Here is a 17852-nt window from a genome sequence, read left to right on the forward strand (position 1 = left end):
TGGATATTTAAGTAATACTTAAAATAAAACTCTAGGATTACCTATAATTATCTATCATTTAATCAATTATGAAACTATAGTTATATTTTAATAGGTTAGGATTTTATAGAATTATTGCATAGAAATAACTATTTATTAGATATGGGTGAAAATACAGTTTTATACCAGGCCTGTGGAGAATTGGCCTTGGAATCAGAAAGACCAGGATTCACATCTTACCTCTGATACCCACTTAGCCTAAGCTTCCAGTGCTCCCCTGGCAATTCTCTAAAACTATGAATTACAACCAAATTGCCAATCTGCATCAGTGGAGGGAGTTTATAATACGAAGAGTTCCTACACCAGGTCAGATTATAAAACAGTATTATAAACAATAGCAATGAAAGACCCTTCTGGTTGGAACATTTAAATATGACCTCAAGAATGTTAAAATTTGAGGAAATGTTTGGTTGGTTTTTTTTAAAAGATGTTTTAATGTTATTTTAAATATGTAAATATGAACTAAAATGATGATTTGAATTTTGTATCTGCTTGAAACCACAGAAAAACTTAATTATTTCAATTTCATTATTTTCTCTTTAATTCCAATATGAAACGGCATTTGGTAATAAAACTGATGTTGTAGATGATTTTATTTTTGAGGTATTATTTTGTATTTTTTTGTTATTTTACAAGTGTGGTGGCCAGTATTATTATTATTATTATTATTATTATTATTATGTCAAAATCAGATGACTCATGATACACAACATTTTCATACTTGAGAAATGTGAACACATTACATCTTGATTTAAAAGACGAGAACTAATCACGAAAAACACATTGGCATTTTCATTTGGCCCCTGTTAGATCATTAAACAAACTGGTTTGCATGCGGACCCAGTTTGGGGCCCACCACCATGTCCTTTACTTTCTTTGTGTCTCCACGTTGTTCTCAGGCTTTATTTCCTGTTGGCATTGTTTCCAAACTGCATGAAACCTGTTTTCCTTTTGCATGACAGTCACCCATAATGTTCAAGTTGAATGTCTGATGATCACAAATCATTAATTCTGACATGGTATTTTTTGTTGTTGTTGTTTTAAGTTACTGAAGTTTAAATATGCTTGAACTGTAAAAGTGTCATGAAACTGGAGTGATGCAAGAATATTATTCATTTTTGCTCTAAGGATTTTCCCCCATCAAACTGTGAAAATCTCCATGGGTTCCCAGCATTGTCTCTGGATGAGGATTTGCCACCAAATTGTCAATTCTATACGAAGCAAAACTGTTTTTGGAATAAGGATGAACTCTGAGATGATGCTTTCTATTGTCCCAAATGAGGACTTGGCACTTATTCTGTCATTAGTTGTTTCTTAAAGAACTATAATATTCTTATATTATATTCTATATTCTAACCCTCCAAATGGCCTCAATTTTTAGACTCTGTCTTGAAATACATTGTTATTCCTCATGATTATCCATCTAATCTAATCTTATAATCATATTTACACCTACATATTTAGACTCTGATTTGAGTCTATTTTCCTAATAGAAAAGAGTATTAGGTAACAATTGCATGCTGTTACCAAAATTAATGTTGGAAGGATGAAAGCAGAATACCACCAAGAAAGAATGTATGCCTTTTAGATGATTTGAACAAGTCCTAAATCTTGCATAGCACAATTTATTATACAGGAGATATGACTAATTCTCAAATGAAGAACAAGCCTCGAACCTATATATTCCATGTTTATTGTCTTTTTTCAAACTTGAAAGGCTATACACTTATTTCAATGAGACTGCCATTGTTGAAACCATTTCCAGAATACCTGGAATGCCCTTCAGAAATGGTTCATAATTTTTATGTTTCTCTCTCATGATCCCTATTTTTAGGGCAAATTTGATTTTTTTTAATAGCTCAGAGTTGTAAGAGCATAGACATAAAACCAGGGAGAGCACCATAAGATCATATATTTAGAGCTATAAGGGACCCTGGAGATCATGTAGTCCAAACCCTTCATTTTACAAATGAAAAAAACTGACCTAAAGACACTAAATGACTTGGTCATGGCCACAGAAGTTTTAAGTAGCAAAGCCAAGATTTGAACTGAGTCATCTGACTCCAAATCCACTTCTTTTTCTGCTACACCAGATCTATTCCTTTCATTTTACAGATGACAAAGTTAAGTAAATTAACTATGGTTACACAGGTAATAAGTAAAAATCTAAACCCAAGTCCTCCGACTCCCAAACTAGCCCTCTTTCTGTTACATCCATGCACACTGCCTTGCAACTCATTTGAAACCTCATATAGTAAACAAAGGAACCAAGCTGAGAAAGATCCTCTTTGGTTTAAAAAAAAAATAATTGAGGCAGGACATTAAAGTGATGTCTTTTTGTGGCTTGTAGCTTAACTCTAAAGAAAAATCCCAAGATTCTAGTAGGAATTTTGAAGATAGATGATGAAGGAGCAAGAGGAGAGTTCTGACTGATGATTGAACCTATGAAGAGTTCTAAGACCATTCTGAGCAATGGAAGCATCAGTGAAATAAGTTGCTTAACTTTTCAAAGTGACCATTTTGAAAGAAGAGAGCACTCTTTTGACTATCGCAATTCTGGTATGTTTATTTAAAAATCAATCCTGTTAATGTTCTTATACCACCTTATATGGTAATTTACATCTATGAAGACTACACTTTTAATAGTTAGAATTCTCTCCAACTGTTCACATTGTGAATTCTTGATTTAGCAATTAATGTTGGTACCTTGAGAACAACTACCCTCCCTTTGGTCACACATACTAGGCCAGAATTTTTTCATCCATAAAATGACAGGTTGAAATAAATCATCTCTAAGTTCCCATCCAGCTCTAAAAATCTAAAATTCTCACGTATGTAAAGTTTCACATTTTTAAAAATGATTTAAAATTTAATTCTTATTGAAAAGGCTCATTTTCTCATCCTGAGGCAGGCTTCAAGAAAAAAAAATCATTCTAATTCTTCAGAGAAATTTTTTCTACTTCTTGTTTGCAAGAAATGTTTCACAACAGATACCTTGTCCTTGATGTCATCAATGATATGGTGTTTTTAAAGGAGTTATGCTTCAAATTTCTTAGTGCTTTCTACTAAAGAATGGCTCTTTGGTGACACCCCACCGTTATTTTTGAGAAGCCCAATTTGCATCACTGCAGTTGTCTCTACTTTTACAAACTAGTTGTTTTGTCAGCATGAGCGTGACAACAATTAGACGTCCCTGTTTTTGCCCCATGCCTTTTCTCCTTCACAGTCATTCAATGACAAGCGTAAAAAGAGCTTCATCTTTTCACGAAAATTCCCATTCTACAAGAGCAAGGAGCAGAGTGAGCAGGAAACCAGTGATCCAGAACGTAAGTAGACTCTTGGAGACAATGTCACACACAGCATACGCACAGCCAACTTTAACAGGAAGCACGACACTCATGGCACAACCTCCCCCACATGTCTAGGCAAACAAACAGGACAGGCGAGGCAGGCAGGTGAGGTATTACTACTGTGACCAGTGATTGACTGCTTTCTGGATCTAGCTCATGCTCTATTTCTTTGGAATGTCATTTATTCCTCAAAAAAACTGGGGAGAGACTCAACAAAATTGTGGCCTGGACTCTTGGCCGAAGAATTCATCTTTAGCCACATCAGACCTTTGTTTGGGCTTGCATTTTATCCATTTGAATTCTCAAAAGAATGAGATAATCTGATCCAAATTGGAACAGAAACCCTGGTGTCCCTTTCTGCATTCCTATTTTGGAAGGCTAACCAAAAGTTGCTCATTCTCTCTGTTGGTTATCAACATCTAATATTTTCCAACTCCTTTTTTTTTGTTTTGTTTTCTTTTGTTTTAAATTAGGAATTAAATTTAAGTTTGTTCAGCAGTTTGCACTCAATCTTAACCAGTGAATCTGTGGATTTGTTGTGAAAATCTAAGTGGAATTTGATTGTTTGTGCACTTGGCATATTTTGTGTAGTGTTGACTGGGCTCCATTTGCTTTTGCTGAAATTTTCTTTGTTTACATCATTTTACTTTTGGAGCTCTGATTTTTCTTGGGAAAAAAAACAGAGTGAGTCTCCAACTGCAGAATTTGGGGTGAAAGTTGTTTCCAAAAAAAAAATGAGAGACAGAGAGAGAGAGAGAGAGAGAGAGAGAAAGCAAGGATCCAGATTGCTTAGTCAACATGGTCTGTCATGGTAGTATCCATTTCAATTCCACTGACTTCTTCCTTCCTCTTCTACGGCTGTTCTTCCTCTCTCATTGCTCTCTCTGGGGACTTCCATGCAGGACATCCCCGGATTAGGTGACGACGGTTATGGAACAAAGACTCTGAGTAAGTTCCCAGGAATGGTCACTGTAACTTTCCTTTTCCTTCTTTTCTTTCTTTTTTCTTTTTTTTTTTTAATTTCCTTCCCTCCTCCTTTACTTTTCAGTTTGACTTTTGTTTCTTTTCTGAAGTCCTTCTATTCCTAGCATGCACACGAGTTTCATTTGTAACCCAGCTGTGAATGCTCCCCACCCTACCACCCCACCCCCCAAAATAGTTTTCAGTTCTTTTGTTCTGCATGTCAACATTAAACAACATAGTGTGCTAGGCACTCTAACTTGCGTCGTGAGGAACACCTTCCATTTCCGATCACAGGGTGCTCCCAAGATGGTCCCTGATGCACACTCTTGCATCATTTTCTCTGCAGTCTAATAGCCTTGCAAAGAGGAAGAACCCACACTTGACTGGAAGAACAACCAAAGGGTTCTAGAACATTAGAGTAGAAATGGAGTTTGTGTTCTTGCTTCGGTATTTTCACAAGGGATTATTTAATTGAATTCCCCATTCCTGCAGTTGGTTAGTGCTGTGCTATTTGCAGAAGTCATTGTTTCATAGGTAAGGGGGACATGCATTCCCAGAAAGTAAATACTGAGCCATGTGATCTTTCATGAACATGCTTTTGTGATCTAACCTTAACTGATTTCTTTTTCTGGCTTACAGTGATCCGGCTTGAAGAGTTTGTATAATACAGTTTGGGAAACATTCATTTGTCTATCAGTAATTTATTAACTGCATTAAATAATAATCAAATGGTCAGGTTCTCCATTTTGTGGTCTAGAGTGACAAAGCTAACCAATTAGAATTCATCTAGTCTATAGAATTAATGTCATAAGAATGCATTAGGTAGTTCCTCATTCTTCCAAATTAATAACCTCACTTACCCACCATAGTACACTGCCTGGTTTTTTTTTCTTCCTTCAATGCTGATTCTATCACATGGGCACCAAATAACAGAGTCCAGAAATTTTGTGATTTCTTTGCGACTGCATCACATACTCAATGTGCTTTCTTTAATAACACAGTGCAAAATTCTCAGAAGCTGTTCATTTCTTATGTTCAAAACAAAAAGACATTGAACTGGGCTCTGTTTTCCAGAGTCAATTAAGCCAACTCCATGACGAAACTCAGTATTCGTTCTCCAAAATTGCTCATTGTGATACAGCTTCTCAGAAATAAAAGAAGAGAATTGGGTCCTGGGTAGCTGCTTATCTTTTTAAAGATGAAAACTTTATCTTCTGGGGTTCTTGACCAATGGGGTACTTTAACATTGGCTTGTGAGATGGAGAAAGAACATGAAACTTGGGCACACATCAACAAAATCTCAGCATGTATCACCCATAAAGATAAAAAAAGTTCCATCAAAATTTCTTAAAAACTGAAAAATATAATCACCACTGGTCTAAAAACTTCAACAAACAAAAATGAGAAAGATGTATGGATGTATAGTTCCACACAGAAAGGAGTATAATTCAATCAAGCTGAGAGGATTTTATTTATATATGTATTATAGACAAAAATGAGATCCAGATGGATATCCAAATTCAACTGGCTGAAATTCTCCAACACACCTCCCCTTGCCACATTTAGTTTTTATGTATAGACCCAGTGATAAGAGAGCAAACAATTTTACTTATGATGATGAATCTTATTTTCTTTAATTGAGGTGTATAGGTTATTGTCATAGATAATCCTATTTGTTGATTATCACATAGCAAATCACTGGAAAGTCTTTCAGAAAAAAAAGAATTGTACATAACTTATACTCATATTTTAGGTAACAGTGGGAGAAATAAGAAAAGTTTGGCTTCAGTCCATGTGAAGATAAATTGCTAAGACACTTCATAGCCTTCTTTAAGGACTAAGCCATCATCTTAAATTTGGTTAAGAAGGAATTTTCTGACAGAGCAAATTGTAAAGTTTTATTCCCTGGAGCTCTTTAAAAGATGAAAGTAATATCCAACTATCCAGAATGCTTTGGAGCATTAGCATGCCTGGTGACAAGGATGTGGTATGGATTTGATGCCGTCCATCTGAGACTGTGATTCAGTGGCTAATAATCTTTGGTGAAAGTATTGTAAATGAAGCTCCACTTATTCTTAGTTCATTTTCTTGGATCAGATCCAAAAATAATAACGAAGTGCCCAGAACATATTTTTTAAGAAGACATGAGGTTCAATGCAGAGAATTTTAATCCAAAAAATTCAATGTTATTAGAACATTCCACATCTATCTGAACTGAGTTCTTAAACTTAGTTTGAATATATCACATCTAATATCACTCAATTATTACGCATGGTTATATAAAAAAAAGTTAAAATATCATTACAGATAAAGAACAAATAATCTATTGACATCTAAATTAACAAATAGGTTCATCACTTATTCTATAAAGGCTTTTGTTGGCCTATTCAATTCCAAAGGGCTACTTAAGATTCTCTCTCTGCCCAGCTACAAACTGCCTCTGGTTATGCCTGATAACATCTTATGGGTTTTCTTCTTAAAAATATTAAATAAGGTGATTTAAAAATGTGTGTTCTTAGCACACCCTTTAAAATTTTATAATATTTAAATACTAAACAGTTGTTAATTATTTTATTTAAATTTCCCAAGCCTTGGGGGCAGGACTCAAAAATGAGGATGATACTCTATGCATCTAATTTCAGCCCTAGTAAACAAGGTACTTAATTAGTCTTTGACTTTTAATAAAATAAAAAATTTCTGCCTTTAAATGACCATCCAGATAATTGACTGAGATTTTGTCTTCAAACAGATGTTTCCTAGCTTCTAGGCAGAGAGAATTAATTATGAATTAATTATATAATTATTAATTATAATTAATTATTAATTATCTGCATGTCATCATGAATTTAAACAGCCAATGCAGTCACCTATAACCATTGGAGTCTTTACAAGTGACTCAGTTGCTCACCAAACACTTTTGCTCTCATGAACCAAAGCAGAAAATTATTTCAACTGTTTCCTTTCCTGGAATTATTTCTTAAAAAGTGTCAGGGAAAAAAACAACACACACATTCATACTAATAAAGGGCATTAAGCATTAACAAGGAACTCCTACACAGAGATTAACATCTAGTTGGAAGGACAGAAGAAGACCCTGAATGTAAATTATCCCTTCAGACTGAAAAGAGCCATTTTCATAGTAAAAAATCATCATGCCTGGAAACAGCAGCCTTTGTCAAAGTAGCCTGAGACATCACTGATGTATGAACAGGGCAAGAGGGTTTTTCTTTTTTAAATGTAATTGAGTAACTTATATATACCTGAAGAATTGGCCCTCATAGGAGAAAAGATGAGGATGGAATGTGCCTAAAAAAATCCATGGGTGGGTGACAGGATGGGTGGATCCCCATAATACAGAGATTAAGTTTTCATCTTCATTTTCTCATGTAGCTGAAGTTTTTCCAGAATGAGCTCATTCTTTCCGGCTCCAAGTTCACTTCTGCTCACCTTTCTGTTGACTGCATGACCGTGCCCCATTTAGCTTCAGCTGCTCCACAATGCTTGGTATCTCTTTAATTTGCTTTACTGTTCTTGCAGAACATGTTTCTTCTAATGCCAGCGATAGCGAAAGTAGCTACAGTAAGTTCGCTTTGTTTGTGGCTCTTGTCTTTGGCAGTGCTTGCTGTATGATCTTTTTAAGTTTGGTGGTGGTGGTTTTTTTTAAATGCCTGAAGCACATCTGACTTCTCTGGGCCAAATGGCTTGAAATGTAACCTGGAGAAAAGATATCATGAGAGCCTCTCAAAGATTGGCCTGTGAGGTAGAACTCTGACAAGGAACCTTGACCATGGCCACAGCCTGCTGAAGCTGCTTATCAAAGAGAACATTGCTTGGCACGGAAGGATGAAGCGTTCTATCCACAAGAGTTTGGGTTAATTTCATGGGTGTTTCTTGCTTTTGAATTAAGTATGAACTTTTATCATCACTCTTCCCCCCCCTCTTAAGAATTTCATGGAGATATTTAAGTATCTTAAAATGGGGGGGGAGGGTTTTGGGGGGAAGCATAGAGATAGCCTGGCATAGAGAACAGGGGTGCTGGATTTGGCATCAGGAAGACCTCGGCCCAAATCCAACCACCTTACTAAATGTACGACCCTATACCTGTCCCTAAACTTCCATGTGCCTCACCCAATTCACTCGGAGTTATTTTATCACTGGAGCTAATTCATACACGGGAAGTTCCCTACGTAGACGAATTCACAGATTCTTCAGATATTCATATTTTGGGGAAAGTGATTTTTTAAAAAAGTCCAATATTGGTAACTTAACAGTGAAATAATCCTATTTGAAAATGAACTTCAACAGGGGAAAAAGCAGATGACTTTCCCCCAGTTCTCTTGAGTTATTTATTTGGTCAGCTCAAGCCATTTGCTTACCATGTGAAGCCAGCAACCCAATTCTAAGCATTAGGTTATAACCGTGATTCCATACCGTCTATTTACTGGTCTTTGCTACAGTGTCCAGCATAGGTAAACACTATGATTGGAAAACCTGATTATTTTTGTAAGATTAATTTGCATTTCACAGTGAAATGGATTCCTTGGAGAGCAATTGCCAGGAGCACTAAAAAATTGCAGGAAGTATAAAATGGGGCATAAATTATGACTTCTTTTCTTTAAATCATTATTTGGATTAAGCCTAGGATGGAGTCTTGCCCTTACAGCATGAGGCTTTGGGAAATGAAGCCCTCCAGGAGAGAGTCCCTTTACTGTTCAGGACGTATCACAGAGAAAGGCTGGTTCATGATGCCAAAATAACCGTTTGATTTAGTGAAGGGAAAAAAGAAATATGATCATAGTTTGCTATCAAGTAAACAAAAGGAATTGATTCTTTTCAATTTTTATTTTTCTATTTTCAATCCATGATGTCACTATCCTATGAACCTAGCTAGAAAGAAGAAAATGCTATTCAGGAAGGGCTCAAGATCATACATTATCTCTTTTGCTCCCTTTGAAAAATTTGCTCAATTACCATATTAAGGCAGTATCCTTCTGCATTCAAGCTAGACTAATTAATAAACTTCCATCCTTAACATCAGCTCTAAGAATAGTCCTTTGGGGGCAGCTAGATGGTGCAGTGGATAGATCTCCGACCTTGGAGTCAGGAGGACCTGAGTTCAAATCCGGCCTCAGACACTTGACATTTATTAGCTGAGTGACCCTGGGCAAGTCACTTAACCCCTATTGCCTCACCAAAAAGAAAAAAGAAAGAAAAAAAAAGTAGTCCTTCAATGGTAATTAAGTTTAATAAGCATTGAGGAGATAGGCTTTTTGTATTCTTAAAGAAAGGCCCATGGGGGATTAATAGAGAATTATAGATTCTTAGAAAGAACTTTGGAAGTTGTCTAATCCAGCCTCATAACCCTGAATCACTTGTACAATATCCTGGACAGATCATCATCCAATGATGCCAATTCATTGCATTGTAAGACAGTCCTTTCTATTTGGGGACAGTTCTCATGGATAGAAACTTTCCTATGTTAAGCCAGACTCTACCTACCAATAAGGTCCACTCACTATCTTTTTCTGCTGTCTGAAACACCATTAATCAAGTCTAATCCCTTTCCCCTAACAATCCACCAAATATTTGAGGACATTGATCATTCCCCTCTTCTCTATGACGGTTCCTTCAATAGGTCCTTATTTTAAATTAAACTAAATTCAATGAATAATTTATTTATTTACTAATTGTCCATCATGTGCAGAGCACAGCACTTCTTGAGGTACTAGAATATGTGCCAGGCAAATAACGTGGCCCCAAGGCCCCTCACCATCCTGGTTTGCTTCCTCTGAACATTCTCCAGTTTGTCAACATTTCCCTTAAAAATATAGATCCAGGACAGCCCTTAAAAATATAGATCCAGGGCAGCTAGGTGGCATAGTGGATAGAGCACCGGCCCTGAAGTCAGGAGGATCTGAGTTCAAATCTGGCCTCAGACCAAACACTTGACACTCACTAGCTGTGTGACCCTGGGCAAGTCACTTAACCCCAATTGCCTAAAAATAAAATAAAAAAAAATATATATATATATATATAGATGCCCCTGAGATGAACAAAATACACTAAATGTGATCAATAAGGTACAATAAGACCATTGCCTCCTTTCCCTGGATTCTATACTTTAATCAACGCAGCCCAAGCTTCCATTAGCTTTGAAGGTAGCCACATCACTCTGTTCACTTTTTGGCATCAAACTGTTGATCTTTTTGCCTCTGGATTCTGTTATCTGATCTATTAATTATCCTGGCTTTCTTTCCTTAACTTTGTTGACCAAAAAGTATCTCAACAGTTTGGTGGGATGACAAACAAGATGAAACTTAGTAAGGATAATTGCATTAGAGGGACAAGAGAAATCATGGTTTAGTGGGAAAGGTGCCACCTGAATTTAGAGCCAGGGGAACCTGAGTGGCCTTGGTCAAGTCATTTCCCTTTTCTGTGCCTCAGTTTTCTCCTCTATAAAGTAAAGGGGTTGGATTAGATGATCTCCAACATCCAGTTCAGCTCTAAATCTAGTATCTGCTGATAATTTCCTCTGTTTATGTTTAATCAATACTAGATGTACAAAATGAGAGGAAATGCCCCGAAGCAACTCACATGAGAAAGACCTAGAAATTTTAGTGAACTATAAGTTCTATATTATTCAGCAGTATGATGTGTAAGGAAGAAAAAAAAAGGCAATGTTTCATAGGCTGCAATAGGAGCCACAGAGCATCCACTGTGAGGAAAGTAAAATCTTATTATATCTATTACATCTATGACCTGATCAAGCTTTATTGGAAGTATCATGGGTGACTTATGGGCACTGTCTTTTAGAAGGGAGATTGATGACCTGGAATGTGTCCAAAAGAAAGCAACTAGTATGATGAGAGGACTTGAACAACCACGTTATATGAGAATAACATGGGATTATAAATAAATAGGGATTTAAAAAATAAAAAGGGATTAGATAGGTTTATCATGAAATATTTAAAGGATTGTCAAGTGGAAAAGGGATTAGGTTTGTTTACCATGGCCTATAATAGGGCAGAATAATCACCAGTACATAGGAATTAAAGGGAGGAAGTTTTCATCTGTGTAAGGAAAACTTTCCTAGGAATTAGGATTTTCCAGAATACAATTTTCTCAGGTTTTGATGATGATGACGGCTAACTTATGCCAAGCACTGTGCTAAGTGCCTTATAATTGACAGTTATCTCATTTCATCCTCACAACAACCCTGGGAGGTAGGTGTGATTATTATCCACATTTTGCACTTGAGGAAACTAAGACAAATAAAGGGTTAAGTGACTTGCCTGAGGTCACACAACTAGTAAGTGTCTGAGGCTGGATTTGAACTGAGAACTCACTAATTCCAGTATCAACACTCTATCCACTTTGCCACCTAGCTGTCCTGCTTACTATTAACTAGCTTATTATCTGCCAGCTGTGATCCTAGTGAAGCCACTTGAACACTCTGGGCCTCATCTATAAAATCAAGTTGTTAGACTCAATAGCCTCTAAGCAGCCCCAGCTCTAAATGCATGCTCCTGTGATAAGAAATATGTCCTTCATCCCTTATTCTACCTTAAAAGTATCTATACTTTATAAAATATAGAAAATATTTGAAAGCATTTCTCTTGCAGAACTTTTGGCAAGAGAAAGAAAGAAGGATGGAAGGAAAGAAGGAAGAAAGAAAAGAAAGAGAAAGAAGAGAAAAAAGGTGAAGGAAGAAGGCAGAAAAAAGAAAGGAGAGAGAGAGAGAGAGAGAGAAAGGAGAAAGGGGAGAAAACAAAGGGAGAAAGGAAGGGAGTGAGGGGAGGAGAGAAAAGTAAAACAACTGTGAAGGGAAAGGAAAGTCAGAAATCAAATTTCTTGGTATAAGTTAGACAAACAGAAAAAGTGTGTACTACATTTCTATACAGTCCCAGTTTCCTCTGGGGAAATGTCAGGGGAGCCAACTCTATCATTTACTATCTTGAAGTGAATGAAAATCAACAAGGACCTCATGGCACCAGCTCACAGAAAAGAAACCATAACTAGCCTTTCTTCTACCTTTCTGAAAATGTTAGAAAACTGGGGACTGATTAGGAATTTTGATTAGTGATAAAGACTAATTAGCATCTTCCAGGCAACTAAATTATAGACCTGCCTTTTGAGTACTAATCAGCTGCCTTTTTCTAGTGTCTTACTGGTTTTTGCTCTCATTTTCACTACTTTACATACCGACACAGGAGTGGTTTTTAAAATTGACAAAGGACACCAATATTAACACGTAGGAGGCCACTTCTCATGCTTAAAACCATTCCAAGTTAGCTTTGGGGAGAAGATGTCAAGAACTGGCAGTGGTTAGGATCAGAGGCCCAGACCTTTCTGAGCCTATGATTCTCATACACAGAATAAGTATTTCCTCCCCTTCTACCTTATTTGAAATCAACTGAATATGCAGCTTAATTAGAATGCATATTGCCTTATTATGTAAAATATCACCTTACAAAAATTTCCAAATTATCGCCCAATCATTTAATTGTATCTTTGAGATGCATCCGTAATGTGTGGACCTGTATTCTTAGGTGCTGTGCATTATGCTTTGAGAGTTCCACATGTCTCATAAAGGAAATTAAAGATGCTGTCAGAATCTCTAATACCCATTTTTACAGCCACCTTGTCCAGAGCTCAGTTATGTTCCTTGAGATGTAGTTGAGGGAAAATTCTACAATGTAACTCCAAAGTCTGACTACCTCATTATTGAGTGTGTTTGTCAATCAAAAAGAAACCCCAAATGGAGTATTTTAAAGCAGAGGAATTCTCATGAGGAAAATGAATGAGTCATATTTTAAAAAAAAAAAAAAAAACTTGACTCTGGCCTCCCAGTTATCTGTCTGAAGGAACCCCCTGTGCTCAGAGAAGGGGTGAAGTGAAGGTACAGGCTACCAGAAATCAAAGAAAGCAGATGGGAAAATGTATATTTTTGAATCCAAGTAGTCAGAGGAGGGAGAGAGTATAGAAATATCAGGGACTTGGACAGTCCTCTAAATTTGAGAGTGAAATTACAGTCTACCATCTTGTATTTTCTACTCCTTGCTGCTTAAGTAGACATCCCCATTCTCCATTTTGAAACATCAAGAGTCTATTTTATCCCCATCTTATTCTGGCTACAAGACAATGCTTTTAAAAACTGTCCTTTTTCCGCTCCTCTAGCTTTCAAGTATCCACGCATAGAAACAATTCTGCTTTTTTCCTGCTGGGCTGGCATACCATGGCCTGATGCCACATAGGTCTCCCTCTGTACTAATTCTGAGTTGCTCAAGAAGTTGTTAGCAAAGAACAACCCTTAGTGAGTCCCAGTAATGCTCTGACAAGTGTGGGCAGGTGTTCACACAGCCTGGAGTTGTTCTTCTGTTCTCAGTCTTGTGGCTCTTAAAACAGACCCATGAAATGGGTAGGGACTTTAACTCATATGTTTTTTTTTTCCCCAGATGCCTGCACCTCTCCTATAAACAAATAAAGTATTGATGGCAATTGTCTTATAATGCTGACGAAACAGCCTATGTTTGGGGGGAAAACAACAATATTTATGGATCACAGATCTGTATGTATTTTTTAAACACGTTTTGCAGCATTATTGAACAATGATAAAAAAAAATTTATGGCTTCAGAGATGTGAAAAATCCTCTCATTTTTAAATTGGAATTATAACCCAGAATTCTGTATTTTTCTATTCTCTGTTAAAGTCCTCCCCCAATACCTTATTGGAGCATTGAAATGACCTTGAAAGCTTGAAGACTGTGCCTGCAGAGTACAGGTTTAGTCTTATGGGGCCTAGCAACCTAGAAAGACTTCCAATAGCAGACCAATAGTAGCCTCTGTGTCTGCTCTCTGAGAAACAACCTACCTAATTGTAGACGTGCTCATCACCAGCTTAGCCACAAGGTGATGGATTTTTCTCAGTGCCATCTTCCATGCGCTGTCATAAATGGCTTGCTCCCATAAAAGAAGGAACCACAGCAAGACAATTCTAAATCCTCAAAGCATTTTTCTAATGAAGCCACTAGTCAGTAGGTACAGAGGAAAGCCACACTGTGCCCTTGACTTTAGCCCAGGCTCAACCTTCACCTCCTCTACTCTTTCTCTTACTGCTTTTTGCCTTCTCATCTTGTCCTTGCCCACAGTCTGATAGGTAGCCTAGACTCTTTTCTCTTCCCCTTCCTCCCTTGACTGCTCATACTGGCTCCCTCTCCTGGCTTTCCATTCTTGACCTTGAGAGTGAGAATTGGTCAAGTAACTGAATGCATAGCTATCATACCCCACCCCACCCCCCATGGCTTCTTTGAAGGAATGCTAAGTGTGACATGGCACCTTATAAATCAGAGGCTATTTTTCAGGATGCCCAGCCACACGAGCTGCGCTTAGCAGAGTGATTCTATCTGCTATAAATAGGTATATGTGTTTGGCTGTTCAAGAAATAAATTGAAACATGACAACTAGACAAAGGAGTATCACATCCTAGGAGAGAAATGCTAAAAGTTGGTCTCCTAGGGCTTTATAATCATGAATTATTTATAGGTAATTACAGACGGGCTGTTTAAAATCTCATTGGGTTTGTCTTTAAAGTAGCCTCTTAAACCATTACAAAGACTGGTGAGCTAGGGACACTGGCATATTTGGGGACACTTAAATTTGGGAGCCGCAGTTGGAAGGTACCCTTCCCCACTTTAGGGGTTTGGGGGGGATTTTTTGCATTTGTGGCTTGCAGTGTCCCACTAGACACTGGATTTGGAGGTCAGAGAGGCCCAGGTTCAAATCCAGCCTCTAAAACTTATTAGCTCAGTAGACAATTAAGTGTTATATCTTTTCTAGCCTCTTCTGTAAAATGAGGATAACAATTTCTGCAGTACCTACATCCTGAAGTTGTTATCAAAGGACTTCATCAATCTAAAAGTCCTAATCTTTCTGGGTCTTCTATAGTACAAAATTCCTCCCTTTATGGAAAAAAAATATGCTTTAAGAAACCATCCCTCCTATCTGTGTGACCCTGGGCAAGTCACTTAACCCCCATTGCCCAAACAAAAAATAAAATAAAAATAAAATTCTAGTGCTTTTAAAAAGGAAAAAGAAAAAAGAAACCATCCCTCAACTGATTATTTTGTCGATAAAATTATTGATGATCTGAAACAATTGAAGTCATGTAGCATCCATGTAATATAACCCTATTATACATAGTCCCCCATTTAGATGGGTATTAGTGCTGTCTTCCAACAATGGCAACAAGAAAACTCACCCCTGGATTGGCAGCTGTGACAACTTTTAACAGCTCATAATAAGCATTTTAGGAGCGGCTAGATGGTGGATATGGCACCAGGATATAATGGATATGGCACCAGGCCTGGAGTCAAGAAGACTCATCTTCCTGAGTTTATATCGGGCCTCAGATACTTACTAACTCTGTTACCTTGGGCAAATCACTTAATCCTGTTTGCCTCAGTTTTTTCATCTGTAAAATGAGATGGGGAAGGAAATGGCAAATCACTTCAGGATCTTTGCCAAGAAAACCCCAAATAGGGTTATGAAGAATAGGACACAACTGAAAAACAACTAAACAACAATAAGTATTTTCCATACTAATCAAATAGTTACATTTTATGAACACGTCATTTTCTTGCAAAGTGTCCAGCAGGACTTTGTCTTATGAAGAGAGGGAGTATAGGAAGTATTGTTTTCCCTTCACTTGATTTACTTTATATTATTTTATCACATAGCATATATGTCTAAGCAATACAATGATATAAAAATACAAATAGTGTCCACTTTTAAATCCTGGGCACTTAATATATTATTTCAACAAATACCTCCCTATCCATTCCCAATATTGGTAATATCAAATTACAACTCTACTCTTTTAAGAGACTACATTGAAATACATTTTTTTAAAATAGCAAGATATAAGACAGCTAGCTGGCGCATTACATGGAGTGCTGAACTTGGAATCAGGAAGACCTGAATCCAGATTCTGCCTCAGGAACTTGCTAGCTGTGTGACCCTAGGCAAGTCACTGAATCTCTATGTGCCTTAGTTTCCTCATCTGTAAAATTAGGATAACAATGGCACCTACCACCCATGATTGTTCTCAGGCTCAAATGAGATAGCATACATAAAGCACCTAGTAAAGCTTTAGTGCTATATAAATGTTAACTATTATTATTAATAGTATTAATAATAAGATAATGTAGTTTCCTATCCTTCAAATGTTTCTGACAAATATATGTTCCCTACCTTATAGCAACATTTCCTAGTTTTATCCTCTCCTACAAATAAGAGGATTGAGCGTAGTCTATATAAACTCTTTTTTTCACATAAAGAGATGCAAATGATTCAGCTGAGTTGATATAAGGGCAGAGGCTCATGGCCTAGAGAGGCTGAGTGGCCAGTTCTATTCATTGAGTGGAAATTTAGATCCTAAGATGATCTCAAAAATGAATTAACTAAAAAAAAAAAAACCACTTAATATTCAAGGACCATTTGTAATCATGTGCTCTATGCTGAACCAGAACAAAACTGCTGCCAGTTACTATTCAAAGATTCAGGAGATTTCTCAGCATGACCTTTGATTCCCTTTTGTGGGTTTCAAAGCTTGGCTTTGGCAGTAAGTGTCATCAATAATTTAACAGCTGGTCAGATTCAACAACATTCCACCAAAATTGGCCCATGGCAGCTTACTGGAGAAGGCATCACTAACCCCAAATCTGTGATTTCTTAGGCAACCTACTCCTAGGATCTTTTGTTCCAATAAACGAAATGGGGGTGGAAGAGTTATTTGGTTTGTTTTTTAAATAACATTTTCCTCTAGGGCAGCAGTTCTCAAACTTTTGGAGCTCAGGACTCCTTTATACTCTTAAAATTTCATTGAGGTTCTCCCAAAGAGCTTTTGTTTATATGGGTTATATCTATCAATACTTATTACATTTGAAATTTAAAAATCTCAATATTATTATGGAAATAGTTTTGAACTCATAGAGACTACCAAATGGATCTCAGGGATTCCTAGGGAGTCCCTGGACCATACCACTGCTTCTGAGTCTGCTTCTTCAGGTGATTAAATAAGGTAACTCGAAAATCAGAGATATGAGATGTTACGTTTGTTTTGTTTTGTTTTGTTTTGTTTTTCAAAAAATCTCAGTCCAAAAATCTGTCACCTATCAAAATCTGCTATCATAACCCTATTCTAAAGTGATCGTCTTTTTATTCACATCGTGGGAGTTAGCAGGTGGATAGGGGTGATGAATAAACAGCTTTTCAACATGAGCCACTCTCTAACAAGCTTTGTCAACAATCCAAGAAGCTTCTAGCTTTATGTCAACAACCTTTCAATCAGGGATGGGCTCTGAATAAGATCCTCTTTCATTGGGTAGAGATACTGGATCTAGATTTACTAATGAGGTCTGGCAGAACCATGACCCAGCTGGACCACACGCAACCCCAAAATGGCCTTCTGCCCATGGACTGGACAAGTAACCTTATTAGTGG

General features: G+C 37.0%; 1 protein-coding gene across 3 annotated transcripts in view; it reads left to right on the forward strand.

The window, feature by feature from the left end:
* DLG2 (discs large MAGUK scaffold protein 2) overlaps positions 1–17852 on the forward strand; it is a 1559742-nt gene that overhangs the window by 1521708 nt on the left and 20182 nt on the right. For 2 of the 3 annotated variants that reach the window (XM_027848244.1, XM_027848245.1), the window contains one exon: positions 4292–4337. In XM_027848244.1, the coding sequence (XP_027704045.1) occupies positions 4292–4337 (46 nt within the window). Of the gene's footprint in view, positions 1–3265; positions 3366–4291; positions 4338–17852 lie in introns of all 3 variants that reach the window. The other variant, XM_027848243.1, reaches the window with a different exon arrangement.

This window comes from Vombatus ursinus, unplaced genomic scaffold, assembly GCF_900497805.2.
Source record: "Vombatus ursinus unplaced genomic scaffold, bare-nosed wombat genome assembly UNPS02005659.1, whole genome shotgun sequence".
Lineage (NCBI taxonomy): Eukaryota > Metazoa > Chordata > Mammalia > Diprotodontia > Vombatidae > Vombatus > Vombatus ursinus.